This window comes from Amblyomma americanum, chromosome 3, assembly GCF_052857255.1.
Source record: "Amblyomma americanum isolate KBUSLIRL-KWMA chromosome 3, ASM5285725v1, whole genome shotgun sequence".
Classification (NCBI taxonomy): Eukaryota; Metazoa; Arthropoda; class Arachnida; order Ixodida; family Ixodidae; genus Amblyomma; species Amblyomma americanum.
In genome coordinates, this window is record NC_135499.1 from 23,149,473 (window position 1) to 23,177,089 (window position 27,617).

Here is a 27,617-nt window from a genome sequence, read left to right on the forward strand (position 1 = left end):
TTCAGTTCAATAACGCACCATAATACCACCTTTTCATTCCTCGCAATTTTTATTGCCTTATTAAGAAATTTAAATTTGATTTTATTATTTAGTGCGCTGCGACTTGGAGTGGCGATTGCCCGCATTTTGACGTTGTGTATTTGTCTGTCTGTCTTTCTGATGCCTGTTTTAAACATGATGCTCATGCTGGCCAGCATATATACGTAGAATCCTTCACACCGTATCAGGCGACCGCTCCATTAATCGTGAGATGCTGCTCGGGAAAAGCAATCTGGGTCGCAGCCCAAGTCCCCCAATGGCAGCCATAGAAGGACAGTGGCGCATCGCTCGACCGCTGCACCCGGAGCAGCTGGAAGACTCCACGGGATCTATGAATGGAGAGAATTCCTTATATATGTATATTAACGCATCATCGCTATCCGAACCACTGTCATCCGTGAACACTGGATTTGATAACCGGAAGCGAAGAGAAAACCTGACTACTAGCGCACCTAGTTCGCACTTGGCCCAACTACGCAAAGTGACCGCAATTTTTTGAATTACAGCAATTACGCAATCCTTACTACTAATGAAGGTAGTTTTACTGCTCTTTATGTGAACATTCGAAGCCTTCGGAAGCACTGGGACGAATATTGCTTTGTAGTAGGTGCATCAAAAAATTCCATTGATGCTTTCGTTATGACCGAGATTAACATTTCACATAACCATTCGCAGCAATTTTCAAGTTTGGGATACTCTAGCTTTTTCTTCACTCGTGACTCTGGGCTAGGGGGCGGTAAAGCGATTTTTGTCAAGGACAGTTAGGTTTCGATGACTACTTCTATCTATTTCAATACTGCGGAATCCTTAGCTGTCTGCATTCACGAGAGACATTTTGACATAACTGTGGTTGCTATTTATCGTCCACCGAAGCAAAGCATTGCCTATTTCATCGAAGAGCTAAGCAAGATGAGCTTTCCACAGGGTCGTATTTGAATGATTGGTGACATCAATATTGACCTTCTGAAAACTAAAAAACAATTTGCAATTTGTTGTCGATTACTTAAACACTCTTGATGATGCTGGCATTGATGCCACAATCAACCTTCCCACACGCGTTGAAATGTTTCGTAATAAATTAGTATCATCATGCCTTGACCACGTGAACGTTCGCTTTGAACACAATGAATGCAGTTCATTTATCGTAGAACAAAAAATGTCGGACCATTTGTTCGTTGGCTTTCACATTTTTCCACAAGCTGGAATAAGGGCTATGAAGCAAGATAAATGCAACACAATCGAAGTCGTTGACAGACTTCGACTTGACTTCGCAATAGAAAAATACGGCTGGGATATGTTCCTAACTCGCACTTCTGAAAGCTATCTTAACGATTCATTTGTCGAAACCTTCACTCTGTTGTTGGAGTCCTGTAAAGAAACTATAATCATAAAGAAAAGAAAGACTATTTTTCCGTAGATTAACAACGAAGTTTTATCGGCTATTGCAGAAAGGGAAATTCCCGCAACAAGGCTAATGTATTACTCCGATCAAAAAGACATCATTATTTCCAAGAAAGGTTTGTGGCGTCGAAACGGAAGCCAGCTAAGTCCTAGGATGTTGCTAATCGCTTACGTGGCTGTGCACATAGGAATATAATATATATAATTGGTTTTTGGGTGGGAAAGGAAATGGCGCAGTATCTGTCTCATATATCGTTGGACACCTGAACCGCGCCGTAAGGGAAGGGATAAAGGAGGGAGTGAAAGAAGAAAGGAAGAGAGAGGTGCCGTAGTGGAGGGCTCCGGAATTATTTCGACCACCTGGGGATCTTTAACGTGCACTGACATCGCACAGCACACGGGCACCTTAGCGTTTTTCCTCCATAAAAACGCAGCCGCCGCGGACGGGCTTGAACCCGGGAACTCCGGATCAGTAGTCGAGCGCCCTAACCACTGAGCCACCGCGGCGGGTACATAGGAATGTAGCTGATTCCATTTCCCGCAACTTTAGGACGTTCGATGCTTCTTTCTCGGATGCTGGTCTGGCTCCGCATTCAAAAGTTTCGTCTACCATCTCGCAGCATGCAATCTTTGCTTGAATCAGCATTTCTGCCACCTTACACTCAAGACGATATACGTTGAATTCTTTCTGGCTTTAGCAGGCGAAAGTCTCCAGGGTGGGGCGGTATCTCAGTCGATACGGTTTTCAGAAATTTTGAACGAGTAAAGCACGTTCTGCTCGCGGTCATCAGTAGTATAATTTCCACCCAAAATATTACCTGATGGCTTGAAGAAGGCTATGGGTATCCCTATCTATAAGAATGGAGTAAAGAATAAAGTGGAATATTATCGTGGTATTTTGATCCTTCCACGCATTGCACTTGTTTTAGAAAAACACATTTCGACGATCGTGGTCAGTTTTCTTGAAGCTCATGACGTGTTCTCTGGTAATCAGTTCGGGTATATTAAAGGTCGTGGTGCGTTGAACGCGCTTGACGAACTTTGTGATCTAAACAGCGGTATTGAAGGAAATGAATTTGCTTGTGCTTTGTTTTTGGATGTGTCCAAGGCATTTGACTCGGTTATTCATGTTGTGTTGTCCGATAAATTCCACAATTATGGGTTTAGGGGTCCTTTTCTTTCTCCTCTTGTTAACTGTCCATCCAATCGTTCTCAGCTCGTGGTATCAGGTAAACGTAGAAGCGACCTGCTGCAGATTAAATCCGGTGTTCCTCAAGGATCTATACTTGCACCTATTGTGTTTAATATAGGTGTCCATTATTTGAGCTCTGCAAATTGTGCCGTGTTTTTCAATACGCTTATGATATGCTCTTAGTTGCTAGACATAATGATTATAAGACAGCATTATCTCTTATCCAACACGACAGGGAGTTGGTTACGGAATGCTTCAGCAATAACTTAATGATTGTTAACAATAAAAGACTCAATATTTTTCACAATTATTTAAATAGAATTCCTAATGATGTGTCTATTTGTTTGCACACACCAAATTGTGCTTTTTGCAAATGCCCATCAATCATACCTGTGTCAACAGTAAAATACTTAGGTATATTCTTCGATTTCGACATGTATTGGAATACCCTTTTGCCATTTGTCTGTTCCCAGCTTCGGAAAAATGCATGTTTGCTGCCCTCTATTAGGACCCTTTGCCCTATATATGTACGCAAGCAAATAGCACACGGCTTAGCCTACAGTGTGTTACGCTATGGTATTTGCTGCTTTTATTTCTGCTCTGCCTTTTGGCGAAAAAAGGTCAACAGCATACTGAAATATACCCTTAAATCAGTATGGTATGGTAGGGCACGAAATGAATAGTAGCGTTTTTGAACTGTTACACATGCCTGACGTTTCTCACCTTTTTTCTGAAACAGTAGTTTTTAAGCACATCTGGACAAGCGATTTTTGTACAGTATATGTTGCTGTTAAAGATCTGCAAACTCGCAATCGTTTTTCGTGCCTAGAGTGCGAACGCGTTATGGCGAGTGTCTTCGAAAACATTATGTTCCTTCTGTTTTTAACCGGTTACTCAAAAAAATATTTTCTGCTAATTCCAAAAAATAGTGAAAGCATGTCTTCTGAAATTGGGTTCTTAGTTTCAGTATTCTGTTTTGATGCCATTATTTTACATGTTCTTTGTTTTCTCTCTGTTTTTGTGTATTTTGCGTCCGCTCTTTTCGAATTCATTTTACTTCTCTCATCCTTTTTTTTTGGCAACTTATCTGCTCGGTGCATGAATTATATGCTGTGTGCTGCCGGGCACTGCCACTGAAGCCATCTAAGGCTTTGGCAGGCCCGCAATTCTACTGGAATGAAGAAATAACAATTTTGTTATTATTACTATCAGTACACGTCCCAAACACACTTTACTGTCATGCACACCACCACCCTTTCCCTTGGTGCCCTCTAACATGCTTGAACTAACGACCCTCTGTGGCATAAGCGTTGCGTGCCCGCCTGGCACGCAAGTTGCCTGGGCTCGAAACCCAATGCCGGCTGTTTTACTTATTTATTTCAAACATCTGGGAATATTTTCGCCATGTTTCTGAGGCTTTCTTGTCAGTCCAGGGTAACGCAGACGGCTTATCGACCGAACGAGCTGTATCCGCTACAGGGTAACACCGGTCCTTTAATGCTTTCTGGTCACAAAAATTCGCCGTAACGTTGAGAGCTTCAAATTCTGCTCGTGGCTGCCGCTCTATGGCGCCACCGTCTGTAGAAGGGCATCATCTGAGGAGCTCGGCGCCGCCGCGACCTAGAAGGAAGCCGCTCTACTGCAAGTTTTTTTTGCGATATTCGATGCTTACTGTGCTTCTCTGTGTAAAGGTAATGCAACTTGTGTGCGCGGGGCCATGTCGAGCGCTTCTTGCGTGTTGGTATATGTCGCTCCTGCTGCAGAGGCACGAACGAGGAAGTCTAGCTCGAAGGTTGCCTGCCTTGGTGACACAGAACTGCCGAGCAAAACGAAGCATACAGTAGCGCGCCAGAAACGGCGGGTTTCACCTCCGCCTCGAAATATGTGGGCTTTATATTCTCAAACTTAAAATAGTCCCCATTCGCGAAGAATACACCTAGCGAGCGCTCAGGACTCATGAGTCGCGAATGAGTGAACGAAAATAGCGAGCCGGTGTTGCTCGTGCAGCAGTGATCTGAAATCGACGTTTGCGTCCATCGCAGTATGAGCGCCACCAAACCCGCTGTAGTCCGACAACTGGAGTGCCGACGACGTCAGCGTAGTATTTGGGACAAAGTCAAAGACAATGCAAAACATGCATTTTCCAACGTAGTGCCGAACGAGACTGGTCTAGTATATGACCGCGCTTTTAGCGTAGCAACAATGCGTCGTTTTTCTAAAGCACGGGCTGAACACGGACTGCGGTGAAGTTTTCGCTTGCATACTGCAATTTGTGCGGTCATAGAGCCCCCGTAAAAACATGAGAGAAGCGAATGGCCTTGTGTCTCGTCGTCTAATGGATGTGTAGTATGCCCTGTCACGCTATGAATTTTATCTCCTGGAATTCAGAGTTATTACAACATTTCGCAGCTAGACATACCGGAAACGTCTGCCCTAGTGTGGCATTCGTGTGTCATTAGCGTTGTCTTCGTCAAAGCGCAAATTCTATTTGGAAGCTGCATGCTAGAACACATCATAGCCTAAGCCAGTAAGACAGTCCGCACGTTCACATTACAAATATTAAATATAACGGCCAGAAATATAGCAGCGGCCGTTGTCCTGTGGCGGCCCTATGCACTTCTGCAGACGGTAGCGCCTCTAGCGTCCGCTATGACCCTATTTCGCTACCTGAAAAGTATTTAAGCGCTCTGGTCAAACCAATTGGTAGAATTTAGAAAACGCAGTTGCCCTCGGCGCTCTGGCTAAACCAATTTTGGCTAGTTCGATGAGCTACGTATACTGGAGGGGTAGCTTTGCTTGCAAGCTTTTCGAAAACGCATGCATTTTGGCACGATGTAGGCTAAATTTTCTGGGCCACCTGCGCCGTAGTTAATTGCGTTTTAGAAAATTCTTACCAGCCTCTAATTTAGCATGTCTTAGCTATTCTCTAATGCGCAACACCGGTGACAATGCTATGCCTAAAAAAACGTTCTTCGAGCCGAAAAAATACTTTTTTTTTTAAATTGCAGAACACCCAAGATGAAACGCGTCCATAACGACACTGAGCAGACCGGATTGGATGAGCCAACGTGGGGTGGCCGTGTCTACGACTGGTAATTTTCTCCCGAACCTTCAGTTTCTTCCGCTGCAGATGCAAACTGGAAGTAGATAAATCGTTTCAAAACATGATGTCGGGGACGTCTAAAGTGAGCAGGCAATCTACAAGGCCGCGTAACGTCGACTTAGGACACGAGCAAACATGCATCAAAATTGTGGGAAATATAAACCTCAAGGGGAGCGGAAACTGCTTCCCTTGAATGAAGAAGGTTGTAGCTCAGCAGAATCTAGCTAGTCGCTTTGCAACACCCAACAACGGTTCTGGGTTAGTGATCGGGCTACGAGCGGACTTCACACCCCTGGGTCGTCGTCGTCTTGTCACAACAGACCACTTCAGTGAACAAGCATAGATGCCACGGTACAATTTCCTCCCGGCGGTAAAGGAGGCATCCTGTCTACTTAAGGAACGTGCATGGTAGTCGGATCGCAGCACGGCTTGAAGCGGTCGAAAAACATTGTTTCACGATAGCGATTGTTTCACCGGCGAATGTATATTGTCGGATAAAACGCAGCATACGCCGCCAGTAGAAGTGGAGTCGAAGGCGCGTGTATGTCTCCACCACACCGGCGTGAAAAGAGGCGCGTATATCAGAACGTAGGTGCCGAGGAATGACAACGAGCCATTCTCGCCCGTCGGGAAAAACGGTAAAGCAGCTAGGCTGTCTTGCACTGCAAAGTGGCGGGCTTAAAGGGACTATGCAATGAATTCAAGTTCGCTTGTAAATGTTTTCTATGTTTAGATATGATGCTAATGAGCATTCACACCAAGCATAAGTCTTCGAAATTCAGCCTACAGTTTATTATAAATTTAAAACGTGTTTTTAAAAATTCGCGGGCCGATTGGTGTGCTCGTAGTGACCGGTTTTGGAACTAAAATCGTGGAAGAAAGACGGCACTGTACCATGACGTCGCGAGGCCACCACGCGCTGTCATTCGCTGGAGCCACGGCAGCCACGACGTCAGGGGCACACTTCCGGTAGCCGTGAAAATCGTCTGCTCGTGCCGCCGCGCGACCATCTCGGGCAAGCGCGGGCCAGGGAATAGCCTTCGCGCATATGGTTTCAATTTTCCGCTGCCGCCTCCTTCTGTCGGGAGTTCCGGAGCCACTCGCACGGCTCTTCGTGGGCACGCATAGGGCTCGATGCCTATGACGGCCGTAAGAGCGAGCAGTCGCACCTCGAGGTCCGGGTTTATTACTGCTAACTACAACAGACGACAAGCAAAGAAACCCGACGCGCGACGCAATCCAGGAAGGCGAAGAGAGACCGGAGAGAGGCCGCCACGCCGCCGACGCTGCTGCTGGGGGGCTAGGAGCGACAACCGGAAATTCCAAAGCGAACGTCATCTGGTGACGTATTCAAAGGCGGGGCCCAGTCCCAGACCTGTTTTCTTTATTTTTGTCAGGTCCCACGCGTGTACTAGTTGAGGGGGGAGAGGAGGAGCGTAATTTTTCATCGTCTATATCTTCGTTGTTATTCATGCTAGCTTAAAAATTCTTGCGTTGGGGTTAGGAGTGATGGAATTCCTATCTCTCGTCTGCTTTACGTAAATTCAATTAATTTATTGCATAGTCCCTTTAATGGCAGAGAGTCCGGTGCGTAGGACGCCTAGGTGGTGCAGGTATGAGAGTGAGGAGGGAAGCCTTACAAGAGTGCTGGCGTTGTACAAACAGCACGTCGGCAATATCAAGACAAGAGGAATCACTAGTTGCGAGAGATGTGCAGCTGAAATTACAAAGTGGTGGTAAGCGGCATGCTTGCGGCCAGATTGATAGACGATTTCAATGCCGTATTCCTGTAAACGTAGAACCCAAATAGCAAGATGGCCAGGGGGTTCCCTGAGGGAGCACAACCAGGAGAAGGCATCGTGATCGCTAACGACATAGAATGGGCAACCATATATGTAAGGTCGGAACTTTCCATTAGCCCAATCGACCGAGTAGGATTTTTTTTTGTTACACAATAATTCCTTCCGGTCCTTGTTAATGTGTGGCTAGCATACGCAACAACATGTTCAGCGCAGCCTCGTTGCCGTTGTGGCATGACTGCGCCGAGGTCTGCGCCGCTGGCATCAGTGTGCGTGAATTTTAGTGCGTTGACTGGGTTCTAAATTGCGGAGGATCGGAGGGGACACGAGAAGGCGTCGAAAGATGGAGAAGGCCGCATCACAGGCTGGTGTCCAAGACGAACAAGAGGTTGGGGTCACCCGCAAACAGTTCAATCAGAGGAGGGAGGATGAAAGCCAAGTTGAGCACGAAGCGACGGAATTAAGAGCAAAGCCCGATGAATATACGCAGTTCTATCAGTGAAGTGGCTTGAGGGAACTCGGCGACTACACCAAGTTTGGCAGGGTCGGGAAGAAAACCTTATTTGCAGACTTTCCCAAGATGGTAAGCCACCGACCAGTGAAGTAGCACTTCTCCAAGTTCAGCTGCAAGCCGGCGTCGTTCACACAATGCAGGACACTCTCTAGTCGGCTCAGGTGGCACGAAAAGTATCTAGAAAAGGCGACAACATCGTTCAGGTAACAGAGATACGTGTGCCACTTAAGTCCGCTGTGAATTGTGTCCATGTCACATATATTAGGGAGCCTAAATTAAATTTTAAAGGAAAAAGGTGTGAAGAAGGTGAAGTGGAATATCCGAAGAATAAAGAAGAGGAAGAAGCATTCGGTGATGTGGAGAGAGATGATTGATAGAGAAGCATTCGGTGAGGTGGAGAGAGATGATTGGTGGAGAAGTGAAGACGACGACAAGGCTTACGTGGACTAACAGCGAGACTATAAAAGGGCGAGTGAGAGGGAGGCACGGGGGGGGGGAAGCAGAGAAACGGAGGCTCCGGAGTGTCAGAGACACATCGGCTGGAAGAGAGTGACGCCGGCTACTGCTGCGGTGAGCTCGCGTTCAACAACATCGCATCGTGGACTAACTGCCGTGACTGAGCCCGTTCAGGGGAGTCAACAGAGGACGCTACCACCTGCTACGGCCAGGGGTGTCTACAGCGCTCTTGCCACCCATCCGGGTGGTGCCCCCAACGACAAAAACACCGACATCACCTCCACGGGCGCTTGGACCGGGAGCTTGCACGACGCAGCCAGCGACGCCAGCCCAAGCACGCCGAACGCCGCCGCGGCGCCGACTACGGGATCCATACAACGCCGCTGCCGTACTGAACGAACCGTGAGCACGAACGAATAGTAGAACGCTGGTAGTAGACGCTGGTAGCAGTGTGCCCGGGCCGTGTGTATTTATAGCCCTTGTGTGTTGTGTTAGTTTTGCTAGTTTTTTGTTCTAGTGTGTTTGTCACGTAGGGTGTATTAAATGTGCGTTTGTGTGGGTACACCCGTCACCTAGTCCATTCTTTCAGTCCGAGTGTTCTGCAGGGAGATCCGTGACAAAGATAAGTGGCGAGCCTCTGCCAGGTTACATTTCCTTTTTTTTTGCTTTGTCTAGGACTTTTCCGATCTCTCGGCGGCAGAAAGTATGGACTTGGCAAAAACGTTAGAGCTGGTGCTCAAGCTAGGGTTAAGCAAGGAAGAGGCGATGCGTCTCTGTGACGAGGAGAAAGAAGAGGCAAAAAAGCAGAGAGAGGAAAGGGCGCATGCACGCGCAGACGCTCGCGAAGCAGAAGAGCGCGAGGCGAAAAGAGCTCGCGAGGCAGAAGAGCGAGAAGCTAGAAGAGCCCGCGAGGCAGAAGAACAGAAGTAAATAAGGATAGAACGCGAGAAGGAGTTTATTTTGTGGAAACAGGCGCATGTCGCGGGAGGATATGACGATGTCACGGACAATGATCAGCGTTCCTTGGTGGGTACAGAATCTCCCAGACCGGCCAGGGTTTGCTCAAGAAAGCAGATGGCTCCTTTCAATGACAAGAGAGATGATTTGGATGCATATCTACAACGACTCGAGCGGATAGCTTTGGGGCAATGCTGGGAGCGCAGTGAATGGGCCATGGCATTAAGCGTGTGTTTAGTCGGAGATATGCTGAATGTGTTTGGAAGGATGCCTGCTGCTGATTACATGGACTACGAGAAAGTCAAAAAGGCACTCCTCCAAAGATTCAGGCTTACGACAGAGGCTTTTCTCGAGAGATTTCGCACCGCGAAACCTGAGGAGTCGGAAACCACGAAGCAGTTTTCCTGCAGGCCGACCAACTATTTTGATAGGTGGCTTGATATGTCAAACACAGAAAAGAGTTTTGAAGGGGTGCGTGACAAGCTGGTCACAGAGCAATTTTTAACCTGTAGCAGCTCAAAGCTAGCGCTATTGCTGAAAGAAAGAAAGTTGTGTTCATTGGAGAAGTTCGCTGACACTGCAGACCAATTCCTCGAGGCTCAACGGCTAAGAAATTTGAGTAAGGCAACGGAGGAAACCCAAAAGATCCTAGAGACAGATGCGCCAAAACCAAGAACATATGGCGGTGCATCTAGGGCGCCAGTAAGGCGTTTTCTCTGCGGTAAGGTGGGACACTGTTCAGCTGACTGTCGGACTAGTAGCGCTGTCCAAAAAACACAGATTGTGTGTCAAGGTTGTAAGAGGAGGGGTCGTACTCTGGGTGAGTGCCGATACAGAACGCAGGACCGAGCTGCATGCGTTGTCGACTCTAGGGTAGAACTTGTCACGCCACCCGAAGTTCCACAGCTGAAAGGAGAGCAAACGCCGCTGGAAAATGAGGCAGTGAGCGGGACACCCAAGTCGAAAGCAGCAATGCCGGTGGTGGTTGTGCAAATAGGGGACCGTCTTATATTGGTGCTTAGAGACAGTGGAGCCAACACAGTCTTGGTTCGGAGAAGCCTGGTCAAGGACGAGTTTCTTACAGGGGAATCGTCGGCCGTCACTCTTGTAGACAGCACAGTAAGGTACCTTCCTGAAGCAAGGATTCTTGTGTCCACGCCATATTATACTGGGCAGGTAGTGGCAAAATGCGTATTAACACTTCTTTTTGGGCGAGTTGGTGCATACTTGATTTCAAGAAAATAGCGCCAGTGCATGCAAACCACGAAAAGACAAGGAGGAGACACAAAGCGCTAACTCACAACTAATTTTATTGAAACCAGGCAGCGCCTTTATATGGCGACGTTTCACTGAAAAAAGAAGGAGGAGGAGGGCAGGAAAGGTAAAGAAATCTAAGCGACCATCACAGCGAGCACTCATGAGCAAGCGGTAACCAAAACAAAAACAAAAATTAACAAAGAATATTTAAGGGCGGCATCTAAAAATTCGAACTCGGACGAAAAAAGTGAAACAGATGGGGTGCTGACACACCTATTGCCAAGTTTCGTTATGTAAAAAGCCTCCAGACATTCCCGTGCCTTCTTATCTGTGCTTTTGCCAAGAATCTTAGTCTGACTCAATCGTGCCTCGCATCCGTCGCAACCCATAATATGCGCTACCAAATGTGCATATATTACCTTTAAATCTGATAAATTTCGGGCATGTTCCCTCAAGCGGTCGTTGATGCAGCGCCCCGTCTGGCCAACATAGGTTTTCCCACACGTTAAGGGGATAGCATAGACCACTCCTGTGGAACACATGATGAATGGAGAGTCGTGCCTTATCTGGCAACCCCGCTTTCTCGGGCTGCAAATACGGGGGCACAGCTTTTTTAGCTTGTTGGGGGCGGAAAAAACGACACTCACTCCATGCCTGTTGGCCACTTTCTTCAAGTTGTAAGCAGTTTTGTGAAAGTAAGGCACCACCAACGGCTTCTGTGACCTGCAACTAACATCTCCGGAGTTTCTTCGTGTTCCTTGCTTAAGTTTTTTTAGAAGTGTCTCTCAGACAGCAGTCAACACTGAGCAGGGGAACCCAGCCGCCGAAAGCCGGCTCACCTGATTCTGGAAGCTAGCTTGCAACTGATGCGGGCACGACTTTTTCAAAGAAAACTCCAAGCAATTCGACGCTATTGCTCTTTTCACCGTCTTTGAGTGCATAGAATCAAAAGGCAAAAGATCTTTCTTCGCGCGTGGGTAATAGCCCCAGCAAACATGTCTCTCAAGAAAGGTTAGTTTTAGATCTAAAAATTGTAAGACGTTAGTGTCAGGAAGTTCATGGGTGAACGTGAGCCCAAGTCCATGTTTATTAAAAGCATTTAAAGCTTCACCTACTGTAGAGGGGGTAGGTGAAGGGCGTCTGCTTTTTAAAAGCACTAAAAAATCGTCCACGTACCTAAAAACCTTTAAACCCCCCCCCCATTAAAAACTATGTCTAAAGACTGGTCAACTTTCGCTAAGAAAATATCGCAAAGGATGGGGGCCACACAGGAACCTATGCACACACCCTTGCGCTGCGAAAAAAGGCAGGTTGTCAAATTTATAAAAGTAGAACTAAGATAAAACTGCAATAATGCGATAAAGCTCTCAACCGACAAACCTGAAGAATTTTTTTTTGCGTAGGCCAACCCATCTACGATCTCATCTTGGGGAACATTACGGGTGCAAGAGGTGTCGAAGACGTTGATCCCCAGTGGAGGATGCTCGACGTTGAAGTACATCCAAAGGAGGAAAGGCCCGCGACAGCTCAGACGGGTGCAGTCAGTTTCTCGTCGGCAATGGAGAAAAGAGCTCAAGCGACAGCCCGAGCAACGCAGCGTCCGCTCTGTACTGTTACGATGTGCCTGAGCGTAACACCGGGCGAAATTGCAATTAGGCAAAAAGAAGACCCTAGCCTGAAGACCTGCTTCGAAAGAGTCAGGGAAAGAGTGAATAGAAAGAAGAGTCGTACGTCAATCGAATATCAATTGGTAAATGGTCTTCTGCACAGGGAGTGCATATTTAGTTCAGGATGGCGGGTCCAACAGCTGGTGTTACCGAGAGATATACGAGAGACCGTGCTGCGCTTAGGACATGACGCGATTATGGCTGGACACCAGGGTGTTCAAAAAACGGTGTCTAGGATCACCGAGGAGTTCTTTTAGCCGGGTGTTCAGAGTGACGTTAAGCGCTTTGTTCGCTCATGTGACGTGTGCCAGCGCACAGTTCCGAAGGAAAGAGTTGGTCCTGTACCTCTGGGCATCATGCCAGCCATCGACCTAACGTTTCAGCGAGTGGCGATTGACATTGTGGGGTCAATCTCTCCAGTATCCCCCAAAGGCAATAGATATGTGCTTACTCTGGTTGACGTGGCCACTCGTTATCCTGACGCTATTCCACTGAGAACTATTGACAGTATCTAAGTGGCGGAGAGTCTTGAGGAAATGTTTTCGAGTTATGGGTTCGCGAGGGAGATTTTGAGTGACAGGAGCTCGAACTTCATATCGGAATTAATGAAGGAGGTTAACCGCCTTTTGTCAGTAAGGCAGTTACTGACGACGCCTTACCATCCCATGTGTAATGGGCTTGTAGAGCGGTTAAACGGCACCCTCAAAAATATGATCAAGAAAATGTGCCAGGAGAGACCTACTGATTGAGATAGATATCTCCCAGCTCTTTTGTTCGCTTACCGCGGAGTACCACAAACGAGTCTTGGTTTCTCGCCTTTCGAGATGTTATATGGGAGAACCGTTAGAAGTTCACTTGCACTACTCAAGGAGCTATGGTCTAGTAAAGAGATTGCATCAGGCCTCAAGACAACATACACATACGTTCTTGAGTTGCGGGACATGTTGAAGGAAACATGCAGACTTGCATATCAAGGCCTGGAAAAGGCGCGTGAACGCCATAAGAGATATTATGACAAGAACGACATTCACAGAAACCTGAATCCGGGCGACAGGGTTCACGTCCTGCTACCCACGGACCATAATAATTTGCTGATGCAATGGAAGGGCCCGTATCTTGTGACGCGGAAGAAAAAGGATATGGATTATGAATTATTGATTGATGACACTAAGGAGGTTTCCATGTAAATATGTTGAAGAAGTACGAAGGAAGGGGTCCCGTACGGTGCGCCCTCAAGGTAGGTTGTGCGGTAGTGGCAGAAGGACAGGGGATATTTCCGAGGTGTCCACGTGCAGTGAGAGCAAAATGCAGGAGGAGATGAGGTACTGAAGAAGCCCAATAGGAATGAAGACAGAGGAGTACAGCTCTACTCCAAATCAAGGGGGAGATGTTTTCGAATGGGCCAGGCAAAACGGGGGTCATATGTTACAAATTCGACTTCTATACAGATAGAGCTAATTGAACAGCTCTAGGTATATCTGGCATGTATCTTGTAGTTGTTGTGTTAATGTATCTCTGTGATTTATCTTGTTGTTGCTGCTGTTGTTGGTGTTATGTGATCATACAAGGGAGTGTGTTGTGGACACGAACATGTTTATTAAGGACTCTGTACGGATAGCGGAAGTTGTGTGTTAGTGTTCTGAAAACGCAATGTGGTGTGCTGTGTTAGTGGTGTGCGTTTGGTGTGCGCTGGACAACTGCGGTGTTGTGTGTGCTGGGTCCAGAATCGCCACAGAAGATAGTCGGTTGGCTGGGCGGCTTGGAGGTGAGGATCACGTGAGCAGGTTTTTATGGAAAAACTCTTGAGAGAGGGGGCCCTACTTTGTCATATATCTCTCCGGAGAACACTCGGACTGAAAGAATGCACTAGGCGACGGGCGTACCCACACAAACGCACATTAAATACACCCTACGTGACACACACACTAGAACACAAAACTAACAAAACTAACACAACACACAATGGCTATAAATACGCACGACCCGGGCACACTGCTACCAGCGTCTACTACCAGCGTTCTACTACTCGTGGTCGGCGTTCGTGCTCACGGTTGGTGCGGTGCGGCTGCGGCGTTGTATGGATCCCGTAGCCGGCGTCGAGGCGGCGTTCGGCGTGCTTGGGCTGGTGTCGCTGGCTGCGTCGTACAAGATCCCGGTCCAAGCGCCCGTGGAGGTGATGACGGTGTTGGCGTTGGGGGCACCACCCGCATGGGTGGCAACAAAGCTGTAGACAGCCCTGGCCGTAGCAGGTGGTAGCGGCCTCTGTTGACTCCCCGGAACGGGCTCAGGCACGGCAGGAAGTCCACGATGCGATGTCGTAGAACGCGAGCTCACCAGAGCAGTAGCCGGCGTCGCTCTCTTCCAACCGATGTGTCCCAGACCTGCCGGAGCCTCCGTTTCTCAGTTGTTCCCCCCCCCCCGTGCCTCGCTCTCACTCGCCTTTTTATAGCCTCGCTGTTAGTCCACGTAAGCCTTGTCGTCGTCTTCTCTTCTCCACCAATCATCTCTCTCCACCTCACCGAATGCTTCTCCATCAATAATCTCTCTCCACACCACCGAATGCTTCTTCCTCTTCTTTATTCTTCGGATAATCCACTTCGTCTTCTTCACACCTTTTTCCTTTAAAATGTAATTTACGCACCTTAATATATGTGACAGTCGACCATGCGCTCGAACGTGGCCGGCACCCTGCACAACCCGAATGGCTTTGGGCTTAATTCGTAGAGGCCGTTTTCTGCCAGTCAGCAGTAGCTATGGGCAGCTGTCAGTTGCCGGATCACAGGAACAGCGAGCAAAAGAATCGCGCCTTGTAGACATTCGAGGACATCGTCAATATGGGGAAGTGGATACAAACCCTTTCGCGTAATCTTGTTGACTCCACGGTAATCAATACAAACGCGGATGGCTCCCTCCTTCTTCTTCACAAAACAACGGGGGATATCCGAATGCTGTGGGAAGGCTGGATGATGCCGCGCTGAGACATGTCGTTTCCTTCTTTGGCAATTACGTTGCGTTCAGTGGTTGACACGCGATACGGGCGCTGGCGCAAAGGGGCATGCGGGCCGGCATCGTTGGAGCATATGACGACGGATATGCAGTCCAGACAGGTCTGCGGAAAGCCGAAGTACGGAAGGAAACGGTGAACCAATGAGCTTATCGAGCTAGGCTGGGGAAAGGCTGGCATCGATAGAACGGGTAAAACAGAAACGAAATCTTTGGCACTGCAGCAGGCGAAATGATGGCATCTGTCTGGAGAAGGACAGGGTCGTCAGAGACGGAGCATTTATGAACGAGATCTGATGATTCGACATTCCAGGGCGTTTACCACGGAGAAGCGTTGGTGGGAAAGAAAAAGGGTTTGTGGAATCACAGATAGAAGAGCGAGCGATGCGGGGACTGCCCCGCCATGCCCTTTTGTTTGGCTTTCCTGCAATGCACTATGCAGCAACAGCATCGCCTGGATGCGGGGCGCGCCACGTTACTCGCTCTGGTTAATTTAACTGACAAGAGAGGGCGCTAGCGTCTGAGCGGGAGACCGCACGCGAAAATAAGCGCACAGTATCGGGCTCTTAAGCCTGGGCAACGTCATCGGGAGCAGACGTATCGCCCGCGGCGCTCCGCTCTCCGCGCGCGGGGCGAGGCCTCGTGGGGAGGACCATTTTCCCGCATCTTGTCCAGACCGGCCGCGGAGCATTCCCTGCCCTAGAGTGGGCAAATATTCGCTCGTAACCTTTCTGGTCACTCGGACGACCTCAATTTTTTAGCGTATTTTGTTGCTATCTAGCGTTATTCTTGTAGCAATAAATGCCTGCTTTTATCAGCCAGTGTGTCGTTGTTTTGTTCCCTCAGAGCAAGGCCCGCCGTGGTCGGCGTGCGCTAGGCAGCGTACGCGAAGACGGGGTGGGGTTCTGGCGGTTTTGAACGGCGTCAGCCGGGATTAAGGGCACAGGGTAAGGTAAAATTAGAAAAAAATCGTTTTTTTCTTCTTTTGGAATTTTAGAAGTTGAATTCTTTCTACACATGTTCCATGATCGCACTTTCCTCAGAAAGCCATATTTACGGCTGAAAAACGCTTTTTCCGAAACCAAGTAGTGAGCGGCCACGCCCCCTTTCAGGATTAACGTCAATTTTTTCAACCAAAAAGTCCACCACCTGATTTCAAAACTTGTCTAAAATCAGCTACATATAAAAAATTGTCTGGCAACTATTGTACAGCTCCTCTTTTTTAGCCAAGACAATCCTGAGACGCTTTGCACGTTTTTTCCACGTTTCTGCAACCTTCATGCAGCTGCGTCCGAGTGCTATCCCTTTCGATCAGTATTGTAAATTGTGCCGGTGTTGGTTGCTGCTGATAAGTTGAGATGCCCAGGGCAAAGAAGGCCTTCGTCAGGCGTGAATTTCACGGCAACCGCTACGCTCATCGTGAAAAAGCAAAAGGATGTCCACGACCGAATGAGATCCCGAACGCCGAAAGCGACAGCTCCTCGACATCGAAGCTTTCAAGATTTTCTCTGTGCTTCCAGGAAGAGGATGTGCTACAGAGCAGCAGCCAATATGCCTTAATGGACATGGACGGCATTTGTGCCGCAATTACACAGATTTGTGTGCGCAGAGAGTGCGGTGGAAGTGTTGAGCTCATCGAAATTGTGACAAAACGGGTAGGTGTTGCAAGCGTTTACAGTTTGAACTGTGAAGTTTGTAGTGCCGCACAACGATTTGAGACGTCGAAGAAAACTACTTCTGGCCTATATGTAGCCAACCTCAGGTTAGGGTATGCCTTGAGGTTCATTGGTAACGGAATGGCTGCAGGAAATATACTCTGTGCTATGCTAAACCTTCTAAGCCGCCGACAAAGTTTGCGAAATACAATCAAGAGCTTCTAGGTCACATCGAAGCTGCTGCTCAGGAGTCGATGAAAAGGGCAGCTGACGAAGCTGTGCAGCTGAATGAGGGGGATAACGACATCGCAGTTGCTCTTGATGGAAGCTGGCAGAAGCGAGGCCATACTTCCAATAACTGGATAGTCTCTGCGACCAGTGTAGACTCTGGGAAAGTGCTGGATGTGGAGGTTTTGTCTAAACGTTGTCCAAAGTGCAGCATCAAGGGTACAAACAGTGACCCCCTTCATAGAGAGGTGTGCCAAAGCAACTACCAAGGCACCAGCGGTGGAATGGAAGTCGCAGGAGCACTGAAAATTTTCGGCAGGAGTGAGGAGCTTCACGGCGTTCGATACGTCAAATACCTTGGGGATGGTGACAGCAAGGCTTTTATGGCTGTGAAGGCACAAATGCCATATGGTGATTCCGTTGAAATATCCAAGGTTGAGTGCATAGGGCACGTGCAAAAATGGATGGGCACAAGGTTACGAAGGCTAAAAAAAAGGAAACAAAGCAGGAAAACTCTCTGATGGACAGAGCCTCTCGGGCCGAGGTCGACTGACTGATGCAGTAATAGACAAGCTCCAGACGTACTATGGTTTGGCCATCAGAAGAAATGTAGGAAACCTGGATGAAATGCGAAAGGCCGTTTAGGCAACCTTCTTCCACTTATCGGCCACAGACGATGACCCATGCCATGGACTTTGCCCAAAGGGACCTGATACGTGGTGTGCCTTCAACAGAAGTCAGTCAGAGGGCAAGCCATTTTTCCACAAGGAGAGTTTGCCTGCATCTGTCTTGGAGGCTATCAAACCCATTTATAGGGAGCTATCGAAGGCTGAGCTCCTAGAGAAGTGCCTGCATGGGCGAACTCAAAATGCAAATGAGTCGTTCAACCATGTTGTTTGGGAACGCGCGCCAAAGAATGTGTTTGTTAGGCTTCGGACCCTACGGATGGCAACACTGGATGCTGTTCCTTCATTTATTGATGGTAGCATCGCACGGGCCAACGTTTTGAAGGCGTGTGGATTGAACCCAGGGAGCAACACCATCAAGTGGCTGAGGGAAGCTGACCATAAGCGCATGTACTTTGCGGACCGAGCAACACGACAGCTTACAAAAGAGGCCCGAAAGTCAAAACGACAAGCCGAAAAGCGAAAAAATGACGGCGACAGTGACTACGAAGCAGGGGGCTATTAAACCAATTACTATAGAGGCGTTTCTGCGAATAAAAAATGGTTTTTCACATCTTTTTTCTCTTTACGCTCTATTATCTCAAAACAGTGTTTTTTCTTACAAAGGTACCATTATTTCCAATGCCTTTCTAGACAGACGGCTGATTTTTTTTTGCAATCATCTACATAAGTGTTGCCAACTACTGAACTAGAATTAAGCAATTTCACTGAGCAGTTATTCTGGTATGAATTTTGAAATGCGCAAAGAAATGCCAGATTTGTGTACTACCGGAAAAAATTTTATTAAAAATCGAATTTTCAACACATTTCAAATTTTCTAGTTCAGTAAAAAGAGCACAAAATTTGGCAAACAATGATATATGTATTATTAGCCTACTGTTAATAGTTAGTGAGAAACATGTACCTCAACATGGCCTAAAATGCATGGGAAGTATAGGGCTTACCCTGTGCCCTTAAAAGGTGGAAAACGCATTTATTTCCCCTATTGTTGTGTATCGGTCGGACAACATGTCAGTACACAACACCTATTAAAACCTTACAACGGAAGCAGGAGACAGTGGCGACGGGCAGCAGCATCAGTCGGATTGAAGAGAACAGTCGAATCAGAAATAAAGGAGCACGAGAGGGGATCCGGGCTATAGAGAAGGCAGGAATGGCAGTATCTTCAGCGACCAGCATTTTACAGGTACAAGAAGAGGCGTCGCACGGCGGGGCCGGACTATGCGGGGAGAGTCCAATGCTAGCAAGGGAACAGTCGATGATCACATTATGACATGTGTGAAAGTGACAGCCTAGAATACAAGATCGTGAGTATAGCAGGGAAACACAAGAAAGCCGGTTATGTGCAAACCTTCCTGGATAGCAAGGCGAGCTGTGCATACCGCCAGAGGTTGAATGCTGTCAGAGGTCGTCACTACGTGGAGGCAGAAGTTGGAAACAGGCGTCGTCACTTTACGTAGTCTGCGGCAAAGGGCGGCGAGTGGCGCCCCTATCAACAAACACTTCGACAACATAGGCGGCGGACAACGGTGGACTTGGACGCTTCGAAAGAAGCGCAGTTCTTGCCTCCGTAACTGCGGCTCTTAGCTTTCTTCAGGGTTGCAAGGAGAGCGGCGGCGCATGGAAGAGATCAGTGACGGGGAGAAGCCGACCGGCGTGTAGAGTAGGAGGTATGGTCTAGGTGAAAGTAGTGCGCGGAAGGGAGGAAGGAAATGGGTATCGGAGGAGGCGTAGGACCATAGCGGTATGGGCGTGCACTGTCCCACAAACTCGGCGCGTGTTGATGACAAAGCCGGTGAGATGTTCCGGAAAGTAACCGGCAAAACAGATGGAACGGTTGTCCTGGGTGCGCCATGGGTTCATAACGGCTCGGCGAGGTTGCAGGTTACGACGGTGAGGTACCGGCGGTGGTGGCAGTGGCGCGATGGATGGATGGGAGAAGTTTGCGTCGGGGCGCCGTGGCATGGCGGCAATATCAGCGTGTTTGAGTGCGCTAGTCAGAGGCGGAAGCCTGGAGCCGGAGGACAAAACGACGGCGACCTGCCACTAGATGGCACGTCGAAGAGTGAGAACAAGGGTCTTCGCAGGATCTCCGGATACAGACAAGGAGCGACTGACGACAGGCCTCCTCTTCCTGTATAAAGGTGTTGATTTCAGGAAGTGATGTCGGCTCAAAAGCGAGACTGCAAATCGCCGGCGCACGACGCGAGCCGTCGGGCACAGTGGAACAGCCAGCAGAAGCGCTCTGCTTCTTGACGACGTCATAACTTTTGCAACCTTGTATAATATCTATGACTATTTTCGAACCCTTGGCGAGCAACATCTGGAACGCGTCGTAGGGGATACCGTTGAGGTTAATTTTATTGGTCTGAGGCATCAATTGGTCTCTGCGCTCGCACAGGTTGACAGCTTCGATACATATTACTTGTGAGTTTCGTTGGCGCGCTCAATGCGAGCACGGAGGCGTTGTTCGCCGCGTAGTTTGCCCGCCACTGGGCGACTGAATACCTCAGAGAAACTGGTTCTTGGAGGAAGACCACGTAGACAAGACGGCCTCAAGATTTCAGAACTAAAAGTTAGCCACGTCGTCAAGATAGAAAAGGACGTTACTGTGCTTGTTGGCGTCGTCCCAATTGTTGCAGGCACTGATGTGCTCGTACGGCGAAACCACTCGCCGACATCGTGGTCGTCGGCGCCTCAGAAGACGCTGATGTCGCACTGTCGGAGCCCGCCAGAAAAGAGGATGGTAGGCCAAAGTGGCTGGTGAGGACTGCGAAGGTCAAAGGCGAAGGTGGCTGGTGGTGGTCTGGCTGGTGACTTCATGCGCAACAGAAGTTACAGGTGTGGCTGCGGACCTCCAGGAACAGAAGGGGAACCTCCAGCAGGCTCCGCCAAATGTAAGATAGTGGATGAGCACAATCTAGGTCACTTTGCAACGCTTAACAACGGTTCTGTCCAAGATTTCGGATTGGGGCGAGCTTCGCACCTCTTGGTCGCCGTTGTATTTTCACCACAGTGGAATCTCGTGGAATCTCGTAGAACTCGTGGAATCTATCATCGATTTGTAGACTGCGTACCGCATATGCGATGCAGCGCAGTTTCGTAGACCTAGCGATGCTTCGGATGTTTTTTCAAGCCTGCGCCTTGCATGCCATTTTCGTCACTTCGTCTACCTTAAAGCGTTACGAGGCGTTCAATAGGAACTACAAAGCACAAACAAGCTCCTCAAGAGCTTCTAGTCAGGTAACCTCTTCTGTGAGGTACGTGCTCAAAATCGAACAGTGGCATTGATGAACGGCATCAGCACAGAGAGCGTGTGCGGTATTTTGATCTTATTGGAAATCGGCGCCCGTTATCTACTTCCCTGAAATTCACCAATTTACCAACCATCAGCATACCAATCTACGAAACCTACCCACGGCAATAAGGGAATATTACTTTAGTCCTCATTGCAGGCGGTGAGCATTCGTCGTTTTCGCGTCTTTCGGTACGCGGTGCCAAATATTCGCCAGTCCTGTCCGGCAATTTCAACAGGGCCCGGCGTCGTTGTTCTCATTCAGCACTGACATGGGAGCAGGCGTGCTTGCCTGGGAGGGGGGCATGAGCTCACGCACTCAGTCTGTGTGCACGCAGTGCAGCCCATGAAGCTGCCACTGTTGGTTCTTATGAATTGGTCAGCCCAGCAACATGGTATATGCTGATATAATAGGTCAGGCTGTGCGGACTCTCAGTGTGCGGTGTCTCTTTCGGCGTATTAATCTGATGAGAACGTCGTTCTGATCTGTCCTGCGTCACGAATGACATGTGAAGGCGCACTGTTAATAAAAAAACAGGAAACTGGCACGCCGTAGCACCACAGTCCGAATGCAGGTGCGTAAAACAAATTATTAGAAACGCATTTAACATTTGCAACGTACTTTAGAAGATACTTTTTTTAAGGTAATCGCCAATAGAGTCAGGGCAACCTTAGACTTAAATCAATGAAATGATCAGACAGACGTTGGTAAAAGATATTCCACGATATATCATATTGGCATTATCAGTCAGGTAATAGCGAAATGCGCAGAATATAACCAACCCCTATACCTTATAGCGTGCATTGATTACGAGAAAGCATTCGACTCAGTGGAATCCTCAGCAATCATTGAGGCATTGCGGAATCAGGATGTAGAAGAGCCTTATGTCAAAATACTGGAAGATATATATAGGAACTGCACAGCTACCGTAGTCCTCCATAAAGTCAGCAATAAAATTCTAATAAGGAAGGGTGTCAGGCACGGAGACACGATCTCGCCAATGCTATCCACCGCCTGTTTTCCGGAGGTAGTCTGAGTCCTGAATTGGGAAGAGTTGGGGATAAGATTTGATACAGAATACCTAAATAATCTGCGATTCGCTGATGACAATGCCTTGCTGAGTCACTGAGCAGATGAACTGCGAATCATAATCAATGAGTTAGACAAAACAGAACGGTGGGTCTGAAAGTCAACATGCAGAAAAACAGAGTAATGGCCAACAATCTAGCAAGGAAACGGCAGTTCACAATTGGCAGCGAGAGCCTGGAAGTTGTAATAGAATACATCTACTTAGGGCAGGTAGTGACCGCTGATCCGGATCATGAGAGCGAAATAACTAGAAGGATAAGAATGGGGTGGAGCGCATGTGGCAGGTTCTGTCAAATCATGAATAGCAGGTAAACAGTATCCCTCAAGAGAAAAGTGTACAACAGCTGTATCTTACCGATACTCACCTGCATGGTGGAAACGTGGAGGCTAACGAACAGGTTTCAGCTCAAGTTAAGGACAGCAAAGCGAGCTATAGAAAGAAAATTGATAGGTGTAACGTTAGGAGACCGGAAGCGGGCAGAGTGGATGAGGGAACAAACGCGTGTTAATGACATCCTATTCAAAATCAAGAGGAGGAAATGGGATCGGGCAGGACATGTAATGCGAAGGCAAGATAACCGCTGGTCTGTAAGGGTAAAGCAGCGGATTCCAAGAGGAGGCAAGCGTAGCAGGGGGAGCAGAAGGTTAGATGGGCGGATAAGATTAAGAAGTTTGCAGGAACAGGGTAGGTGTAGCTTGCAAAGGAGAGAGTTAACTGGATAGACGTGAGAGAGAGGCTTTTCTCCTGCGCTGGGTGTAGTCAGGCTGATGATGCTTATTTCAGAAATAGGCTTATAAGCTACTTGTAGCGTAGAAGAGTACGTTATTTGCAAAGTTATAACTGCGTTAAGTAAATCGTGCAGCAACAAGAACAGCTCAAAATAACACATGTTAATAAGGAAAGAGCGGCTTGAGTTGCATGTGTTGTTCAGATGTTAACAGGCCGAAATAAGTAGATGGTGAGACGAGAAGTTGACTCAACAAGCGCTAGTTGTGTCAAGATACTGCTCGTGGCCTCAAATGCATTCTGCGCTGTCTACTTAAGAATAGAAAACTGAGCTCATGCAGCTGCTCTGGCAGATTTAGCGTCTCCCGAAGCTCTTTTGCATTCTGCTGTCAACCATTGAGAAACTACTGATGATTGATGCGGGAAAACCCAAGGATACGCACTGCAGTCACAGCCCGCCGACTCCTCCGAGAATGGGCAGCGATTTGCAAGGACATGCGCTGCAGCTTCGTGGCAGCGAGTGGCGCACTCACTTGACAAATAGGACGTTCACGACGAAACAGAGGTTTTGGAGCAGAGAGGAGATGAGAGTGCTTCTCTCCCTAAGTAAGCGCACCCGGTGCGCGGCGACGCCGACAAACTGCTTCAGGACGAAGAACGGTTTCCGCGCGTGGAAGAGCTCATCCACTTCGGACATGAGGCCGATGGCGTCCATCACCGGCTCCATGTGGCCCCGCCACCCTCCGTCCGGACACGGGGCGACGTTCGGTTCCGCAGGCGGTCCGGCGGCCAGTAGAGAGCGCCAAGGGTGAGCCGGGTGAAATCCTCCTCATCTGAACCCTGGGCCGAGGTGGCCAGCAAGAGGCGACATCATCGGCAGCCGTCGAGATGGTAGGCCAGTGCCCTATTGTAAGCCGCTGCAATCATGCATGCTTTGGAAGCCGCTGCTCATCCTGCGAGTAAGTGTCAAAGAGAAAATGCCGTAGCGGCCAAATTACATTGAAGGGGGACATACAACAGCAAATTCGAGCTTGTCTTTTATGATACCATGGCCGAGATGGTCTCCAGGTACAAAACAGCGTGCAACTTCAAAAGAAAGTTATTATTCCCCAACCATTTGTATTATTCTCCAGTTTTTCAAGCCAATAACATAACTCCCTTACAATGTTTCACTGGAACGCTGCAGATGACGTTTTACTAAAGGTTATTAGTGCCTTCTAAGCAACGCGACAGCAGTGCGAGAGGTTCACATGCAAAGCGGCCCAAGCTGCGGACATTCCCCTGGGCGGAGTAGCGTCGCCATAAAGCTCTTTTACCCGTGTCAGGCAGTTGCTTCGTTCATGAAGATGCCGATGAACCTGACCTGAATATCTTGGCTCTAACCCAACTCGGGATCGCTACGGAATGATAGAAAACCGGATTTTCAGGCAAGGATATAAACCATAGTTGTTGTTGTCGTCAGTAGAAATAATGCACAATATATTTTGCAGAATTTTTATGTTCCCAGGACTGTATTTCATGAAGACTTACCAAGCAAGTTTTATGGGAATGCTGCACAGTCACTGGCACCGTAGCGGAACATTCTTTTAAAACAATCGCTCGGCGGATCCGCCTTTCGGGTGACTGAAAAATAACCAGCATCGTGCAAGCATCAAACTGGTCTTGGCAAGATTGGGTGAGTTCAAAAGAGTGGGGCTGTTACCTTGTTTCGTGCAGAACACTTGAACATTTTTATATGCAAATTTTGTCGCAGACGGAAACAAACGTTCACTGTTTTGTACTGGTCACCATGCTTTCTGGAGAAGCTTGTCTCTCAGTATGCATGCAACAAAATTTCAGCATGCGGGCCTGATATAGGTCCTGTACAGGCGGCTGACTGCGGACTGCATGTTTCTTTCTTAAGTTTAAAAAGATCTTCATGTACTGCATACCAAAATAAAAATGACCAGTTACAAGACTAGACCTCTCGTTGTCCTTGGCAAAGTAGTGGCCTTTGGCGGTGATGGTAAAACATACGAAAACAAACACAGATTGGATCGTTGAGTGAAATGTGCAATATTTATTATTTTCTTTATTTAGTACCCTAAGGGCCCATGCGGGCATCACATAGCGGGGGGGGATTCAGGAAAGAAAACTTAAATATACAATATAAATTACAAGTGGAACATTGGCATAAGCACACTAATGCAAGTATTTTGCCCTTTATTCGACTCCTGGTTCAAAAGTTATGCAGCAGTGGTGATTGAATACCTGCTACCTTGTATGGCACACTAATTTCATCATCGAAGCGCAAGCCTCTTTCCGTCATGGCGTCCAGACATTCTACACATGTGTGATGTGATATTGATACCTTAGTGAGCGTACATGGTTTGGGATCCGTGTGCAGCACGTGAAAAACATACACTGGACATTGTACGCAACCTGGCCACTCGTTTCCCATCTGGTACTCGTGGAGTGCAATGCAGTCCACCATGCGAGAACCAACCGTTACGCAAGCAATTTCAGGGTACGCACCGTAGGAAAATGCTCTCCGTGTACCTTCCTCGGCCGGTGACATGGCTCTTCCCGTGGCAGCTACCTTATGGCCTCTCCTCTACTAAAGGAAAGGGTGATTTACTCTCTCCAGTTCGCAATCTGCCAAACGCAGCAGGTCGCAGCTTGCTCTCCGTGTGCCTCCCTCGGCTGTTGACATGGTTTTTCCCGTGGCCACAACCTTATGACCTCTCCCCTACTAAAGGAGAGGGTGCATTCCTCTCTCCACTTCGCAATCTGCCAACCGCAGCAGGTAGCAGCTCGCTCTCCGTGTATCTTACTCGGCCGTTGGCATGGTTCTTTCCGTGGCAGCTACCTTATGACCTCTCCCCTACTAAAGGAGAGGGTGAATCCGTCTCTCCACTTCGCAATCTGCCACCCGCAGCAGGTCGCAGCTCGCACTCCGTGTATCTCCCTCGGCCGTTGACATGGTTCTTTCCGTGGCAGCTATCTTATGTCCTCTCCTCTACTAAAGGAGAGGGTGAATTACTCTCTCAACTTCGCAATCTGCCACCCGCAGCAGGTCGCAGCTCGCTCTCCATGTATATCCCTCGGCCGGTGACATGGTTCTTTCCGTGGCAGCTACCTTATGACCTCTCCTCTACTGAAGGAGACGGTGAATCCCTCTCTCCACTTTGCAATCTGCCACCCGCAGCAGGTCGCAGCTCGCTCTCCGTGTATCTCCCTCGGCCGTTGACATGGTTCTTTCCGTGGCAGCTGCCTTATGACCTCTCCTCTAGTAAAGGAGAGGGTGAATCCCTCTCCCCACATCGCAATCTGCCACCCGCAGCAGGTCGCAGCTCGCTCTCCATGTATATCCCTCGGCCGGTGACATGGTTCTTTCCGTGGCAGCTACCTTATGACCTCTCCTCTACTGAAGGAGACGGTGAATCCCTCTCTCCACTTTGCAATCTGCCACCCGCAGCAGGTAGCCGCTCGCTTTCAGTGTATCTCCTTCGGCCGTTGACATTGTTCTTTCCGTGGCAGCTACCTTATGACCACTCCTCTAGTAAAGGAGAGGGTGAATCCCTCTCTCTACATCGCAATCTGCCACCCGCAGCAGGTCGCAGCTCGCTCTCCGTGTATCTTACTCGGCCGTTGGCATGGTTCTTTCCGTGGCAGCTACCTTATGACCTCTCCCCTACTAAAGGAGAGGGTGAATCCCTCTCTCCACTTCGCAATCTGCCAACCGCCGCAGGACAGAGCTCGCTCTCCGTGTATCTTCCTCGGCCATTAACATGGTTCTTCCCGTGGCAGCTACCTTATGACCTCTCCCCTACTAAAGGAGAGGGTGAGTTCCTCTCTCCACTTTGCAATCTGCCAACCGCAGCAGGTCGCAGCTCGCTCTTTGTGTATCTCCCTTGGCCGTTGACATGGTTCTTCCCGTGGCAGCTACCTTATGACCTCTCCTCTACTAAAGGAGAGGGTGAATCCATCTCTCCACTTCGCAATCTGCCACCCGCAGCAGGTCGCAGCTCGCACTCCGTGTATCTCCCTCGGCCGTTGACATGGTTCTTTCCGTGGCAGCTATCTTATGTCCTCTACTCTACTAAAAGAGAGGGAGAATTACTCTCTCAACTTCGCAATCTGCCACCCGCAGCAGGTCGCAGCTCGCTCTCCGTGTATCTCCCTCGGCCGTTGACATGGTTCTTTCCGTGGCAGCTACCTTATGACCACTCCTCTAGTAAAGGTGAGGGTGAATCCCTCTCTCTACATCGCAATCTGCCACCCGCAGCAGGTCGCAGCTCGCTCTCCATGTATCTCCCTCGGCCGTTGACATGGTTCTTTCCGTGGCAGCTATCTTATGTCCTCTCCTCTACTAAAGGAGAGGGTGAATTACTCTCTCCACTTTGCAATCTGCCAACCGCAGTAGGTCGCAGCTCGCTCTCCGTGTATCTCCCTCGGCCGTTGACATGGTTCTTCCCGTGGCAGCTACCTTATGACCTCTCCTCTACTAAAGGTGAGGGTGAATTCCTGTCTCCACTTGGCAATCTGCCAACCGTAGCAGGTCGCAGC

At 48.6% G+C, this 27,617-nt stretch overlaps 1 protein-coding gene across 1 annotated transcript in view; it reads right to left on the minus strand.

Annotated features, from left to right (window-relative positions):
* LOC144122895 (uncharacterized) overlaps window positions 1-24,018 on the minus strand; it is a 281,124-nt gene extending 257,106 nt beyond the window's left edge. The window contains exon 1 of the mRNA XM_077655868.1: window positions 23,603-24,018. Coding sequence (XP_077511994.1) covers window positions 23,603-23,796 — 194 coding nt within the window. The 5' untranslated portion in view covers window positions 23,797-24,018. The remainder of the gene's footprint in view (window positions 1-23,602) is intronic.
* Between the last annotated feature and the right edge of the window lie 3,599 nt (window positions 24,019-27,617).